This window comes from Passer montanus, unplaced genomic scaffold (assembly GCF_014805655.1).
Source record: "Passer montanus isolate IOZ18808 unplaced genomic scaffold, ASM1480565v1 scaffold303, whole genome shotgun sequence".
NCBI classification, from domain to species: Eukaryota; Metazoa; Chordata; class Aves; order Passeriformes; family Passeridae; genus Passer; species Passer montanus.
Window position 1 is genome coordinate 67,245 of NW_024367742.1, and position 5,266 is coordinate 72,510.

Here is a 5,266-nt window from a genome sequence, read left to right on the forward strand (position 1 = left end):
TGTCCCCCCCCCGTCCCCCCCACCCCTCCGTGGGAACGGCTCCAGCCCCGGCCCCGTTTCCGCTCTTCCCTTCCAGGAAGCGGCGCCGGGATCCGGCCCCCCCCGTGTCCCCCGCGGTGTCCCCTTCCTCCGGCCGTGTCCCCTTCCTCCCTCGTGTCCCCCTCCTCCCTCGTGTCCCTTTCCTAGCCCCGTGTCCCCCGCCGTGTCCCCTTCCTCCCGCGGTGTCCCCGGCCCTGCCACCCCCTGGCCTGGCCCGCTCCTGTCCCCCGTGTCCCCCCCCATGTCCCCTGTGCCTGTCCCGCTCGTGTCCCCACACGGTGTCCTGTGTGCTGGTGTCCCCAAATGTCCCAGTACCCCGGTGTCCCCGTACCCCGGTGTCCCTGTCCCTCACGTCCCTCTGTCCCGGTGTCCCCGTCCCTCAGTCCCGCTGTCCCAAGGTGTCCCAGTGCCTTTCGGGTGTCCCCGTCCCCGCTGTCCCGTTGCCCTCAGGGTGTCCCTGATGTCCCTGGGGTGTCCTTCAGGTGTCCCCATCCCTGATGTCCCCATGGCCCTGCTCTGTCCCAGGGTGTCCCGGTGTCCTTGGAGTGTCCCGGTGTCCCTCGAGTGTCCCATTCCCTTCTGTCCTGGTGTCCCCGGGCTGTCCCGGTGTCCCTGGGGTGTCCCTGTCCTTTCTATCCCGGTGTCCCCGGGGTGTCCCGGTGTCCCTGGGGTGTCCCTGTCCTTTCTATCCCGGTGTCCCCGGGGTGTCCCGGTGTCCCCGGGGTGTCCCTGTCCCTTCTGTCCCGCTGTCCCCGGGTTGTCCCGCTGTCCCCGGGGTGTCCCTGTCCCTTCTGTCCCGCTCCCCGCGGGGTGTCCCCGTCCCTGCTGTCCCCGTGTCCCCGGCGTGCCCCGCTCCCCCCGGGCTCCCCGGTGCCGGTGCCGGTGCCGGTGCCCGGCGGGGCTCTGGCTCCTCCCCGGTGAGTCACGGCGGGGCGGGGCGGCCCCGGGCCCCCCCCGGGCACTTTCCGAGGGGACTCGGGAGCGGGAGCAGCGCCGAGCCCGGGCAGCCCCGACCGCCATGGCCCCCTGCTGCTGCCGCTGCTGCTCCCGCCGGTGGCCGCCTTCAACCTGGAGGCGTCGCGGCCCGTGGTGTTCCGCGGGGCCCCCGGCTCCTTCTTCGGCTTCGCGCTGGACTTTTACCTGCCCGAGCCCCGCAGGTACCGGGAACCGAGCGGGAACCGAGCGGGAACCGAGCGGGAGCCGAGCGGGAGCCGGGCCGGGAGCGGCACCGCCAGCCGCGCCGGGAACCGGGACCGCCCACGGGGAGCGGGGACGGGACGGGGCGGGAGCGGCCCCGGGAGCGGCCCCGGAGCGGCCCCGGAGCCGGGAGGCGGCGGGACGGGACCGGAGGGAGCGAGGGACGGCGGGCAGCGGTGCCGGGACCGGGAGCGGGACGGGGAGCGGGCACCGGGAGCGGGAGCGGCCGCCCGGGAGCGGGAGCGGCCCGGTGGGACGGGGAGCGGCCGCGGGGCGGGGCGGGGCCAGGAGGGACGGACCGGGAGCGGGATAACGGGAACGGGACAGCGGGACCGGGAAGGGGAAGGGCCAACGGGAACGGGAGCGGGCGGGGGCGGCGGGAACGGGAACGGGAAGTGAGAACCGGGAGCGGGACGGGGGAGAGGGAGCCGGAGCCGGGGAGCGGAGCGGTCCCGGGGACCGGGCCCGGGCAGCGGGAACGGGAACAGGGCAGCGGGCGGGGAATCGGCACCGGGACGGGAAGCGGGAATGGGGAGCAGGAAGCGGGGCCGGGGAACGGGAACCGGGAGGGTCCGGCGCGGGGGTCCCGAGCGGGCCGAGCCCCGGTCCCCGGTGTCCCCCCGGTGTCCCCCCGGTGTCCCCCCGTGTTCCCCCCGCGCCGGCCCCGCCGGGGGTCCCGGGGCCCCGCTGCCCCGGGCCCGGAGCGTTTCCTGTAACCGGAGCCGGGAGCTGCCCCGGGGGGCTCGGGGGGGGCTCGGGGGGACCCGAACATCGGGGGGGACCCGAACATCGGGGCCCCCCCGGCCGTGTCCCCCCCTCCCCTCGGGCCGGGAGGGGCTCGGGGAGCACTCGGGGGGGTCCCCGTGGGGTCACTCCCCCCCTGAGCCCCCCTGTCCCCGCAGTGTCAGCATCCTGGTGGGGGCCCCCAAGGCCAACACGAGCCAGCCCAATGTCACCCAGGGGGGGGCCGTGTTCCACTGCCCCTGGCCCCCCGCGGGCGGCTGCGCCCCCATCGACTTCGACCACATCGGTGAGGGGACACCGGGGACACGGGGGGACAGGGGGGACACCGGGGACACGGGGGGACACGGGGGGACACCGGGGACACGGGGGGGACAGGGGGGACAGGGGGAAGGGGACACACCTGGAATGGGCACACGTGGGGGGGACAGGACCCCCAGGAATGGGGACAGAGATGGGTGGGGACAAAATCCCCCCCAGGAATGGGGACAGGGACAGGGACAAACCCCCAGGGACAGGGAGAGGGACAAGGACAGGGACAAACCCCCCAGGAACGGGGACAGACCCCCAGGAATGGCGACAGGGACAGGGACAAACCCCCCAGGAAGGGGGACAGGGACAGGGACAAATCCCCAGGAATGGGGACAGACCCAGCAGCGAGGGCGCCGAGCCCGTGGAGTTCAAATCCCTGCAGTGGTTCGGGGCCACCGTGAGGGCCCACAACGGCTCCATCCTGGTACGGGGAACAAATCCCCAGGAACGGGGCCATGGGCGGGGGACAGGAATGGGGACAAAGATGGGGACCGCCCCCCCCCCAGGTCTGTGGGGACAGGCATGGGGACCCCCGCCAGGGGACAGGGCACAGCGGTGACACCCAGCGCCCCCCAGGACCCCCCCAGGACAGCTGGGTGTCACCGTGTCACCGTCCCCTGTCCCTGTCCCCTCCCCCCGCTGGCCTTGGCTCCCGTTAATGATCAACCCGGGTATGGGGGGACATGGGACACTGAGGGGACACTGGGGACACTGGGGACATGGGGACACCGAGGGGACATTGGGCACACCGGGCACACACCGTGGGGTGACCAGCGGTGCCCCCCCCGCGCCCCCCAGGCCTGCGCCCCCCTGTACAGCTGGAGCCCCCCCAAGGAGGAGGGGGGGGCGCGGGAGCCGGTGGGCTCCTGCTTCCTGTCCCTGGGCAACTTCTCCAAGTTCGTGGAGTACGCGCCCTGCCGCTCAGGTGGGACCCCAAAAACCCTAAACCCCCCCAAAAAACCCCAGAAACCTGCTCAAAAACCCCCTGGCACCCCCCAAAATCCCTGCCGCTCCGGTGGGACCCCAATGGGGGTCCCGGGCCGGGGGTGCAGCCCGGCTCAGGGGTTGGGTTTTTGGGGGTCCCGGGAGTTTGGGGGTCCCGGGCCGGGGGCGCAGCCCGGCTCAGGGGTCCCCGCTGTCTCCGCAGACCGGCCGGGTGCTCCTGGGGGGGCCCGGCAGCTACTTCTGGCAAGGTGAGACCCCCACCCGCCCGGGCCTGTCCCCTGTCCCTGTCCCTGCCTGATCTCCCTCTCCCTGTCCCCGGGGTGCTGAGGTGTCCCCAGGGTGTCCCCAGGGGTGTCCCCGGGGTGCTGAGGTGTCCCCAGGGAGGTGTCCCTGTCCCCAGGGTGTCCCCAGGGGTGTCCCCAGGGTGTCCCCGGGGTGCTGAGGTGTCCCCTGTCCCCAGGGCAGGTGATGTCGGCCACCCAGGAGCAGATCGCGGCCGGGAACTTCCCCGAGTACCTGATCCAGGAGGTGCCGGGACAGCTCCAGACGCGGCAGGCGGAGCCCAGCCACGACGACAGCTACATGGGTGACACGGGGACAGGGACATGGGGACAGTGACATGGGTGACATGGGTGACATGGGGACAGGGACATGGGTGACATGGGTGACACGGGGACAGGGACACGGGGACATGGGTGACACGGGGACAGCTACATGGGTGACATGGGGACAGGGACACGGGGACATGGGTGACATGGGGACAGGGACATGGGTGACATGGGACATGGGGACACACGGGGACAGGGACACGGGGACATGGGTGACACGGGGACAGCTACATGGGTGACATGGGGACAGGGACATGGGGACAGCGACATGGGCGACATGGGGACATGGGTGACATGGGGACAGGGACACGGGGACATGGGACACGGGGACAGCTACATGGGTGACATGGGACACCTGGGGACAGGGACATGGGTGACACGGGACACGGGGACAGGGACACGGGGACACCTGGGGGACATGGGTGACACGGGCAGTGGCACCAGGGTGACACACAGATGGCACACAGGCGGCACACAGTGACACACAGGCAGCACACGGGTGACACACAGATGGCACACAGTGACACACAGGTGACACAGGTGGCACACAGGTGACACACAGGCAGCACACGGGTGACACACAGATGGCACACAGTGACACACAGGTGACACAGGTGACACACAGGTGACACACAGATGGCACACAGGCGACACAGGCAGCACACAGGTGACACACAGGCAGCACACAGGTGACACAGGCAGCACACAGGTGACACACAGATGGCACACAGTGACACACAGTGACACAGGTGACACACAGATGACACACAGGTGGCACACGGGTGACACTCTGTCTCTCCCCCCCCAGGCTACTCGGTGACAGTCGGGGAGTTCAGCGGTGACACCACGCAAGGTGGGTGACAGCGGGTGACACGCGAGGGCGACACGCGAGGGTGACACGGCCACACCTGAGCGTGTCCCTTTGTCCTTCTGTCCCTTTGTCCCCACAGACTTCGTGGCCGGTGTCCCCAAGGGCAACCTGACCTACGGCTACGTAAGGGGGACACGGGGGACACGGGGGGGACACGGGGGGCACTGGGGGGGTCGCGCTGCCCGTGCCCCCCCCCCGGCTCAGTGTCCCCTCGGGGTCCCCCCGGTGTCCCCCGGTCACACTCAGTGACCCCCAGACCCATTTTGTGCCCCCCAGGCTCACGGCCCTGCTGGTGGGCGCCCCGCTGTTCATGGCGCGCAGCGGCGTGGGGGGGGCGCGGGAGCTGGGCCGGGTGTACGTGTACCTGCACCGGGGGGGGGGGCTGCCCGCGCCCCCCGCCCCCCTCACCGGCCAGCACGAGTTCGGCCGCTTCGGCAGCGCCATCGCCGCGCTGGGGGACCTGGACCGCGACGGATACAACGGTACCGGCACCGGGACCGGGACCGGGGGGGCACCGGGACCGGAGGGGCACCGGGACCGAGGGGGCACCGGG

General features: G+C 71.8%; 1 protein-coding gene across 1 annotated transcript in view; it reads left to right on the top strand.

Moving 5' to 3' along the window:
* The window catches only part of LOC120504832 (integrin alpha-5-like), a gene marked incomplete at its 3' end in the record, with an annotated part of 11,007 nt that overhangs the window by 349 nt on the left and 5,392 nt on the right, over positions 1-5,266 (top strand). The window contains 10 exon segments of the mRNA XM_039714698.1: positions 1,010-1,196; positions 2,139-2,266; positions 2,586-2,713; positions 3,088-3,214; positions 3,379-3,395; positions 3,398-3,482; positions 3,695-3,820; positions 4,651-4,695; positions 4,793-4,899; positions 4,970-5,224. Coding sequence (XP_039570632.1) covers positions 1,010-1,196; positions 2,139-2,266; positions 2,586-2,713; positions 3,088-3,214; positions 3,379-3,395; positions 3,398-3,482; positions 3,695-3,820; positions 4,651-4,695; positions 4,793-4,899; positions 4,970-5,224 — 1,205 coding nt within the window.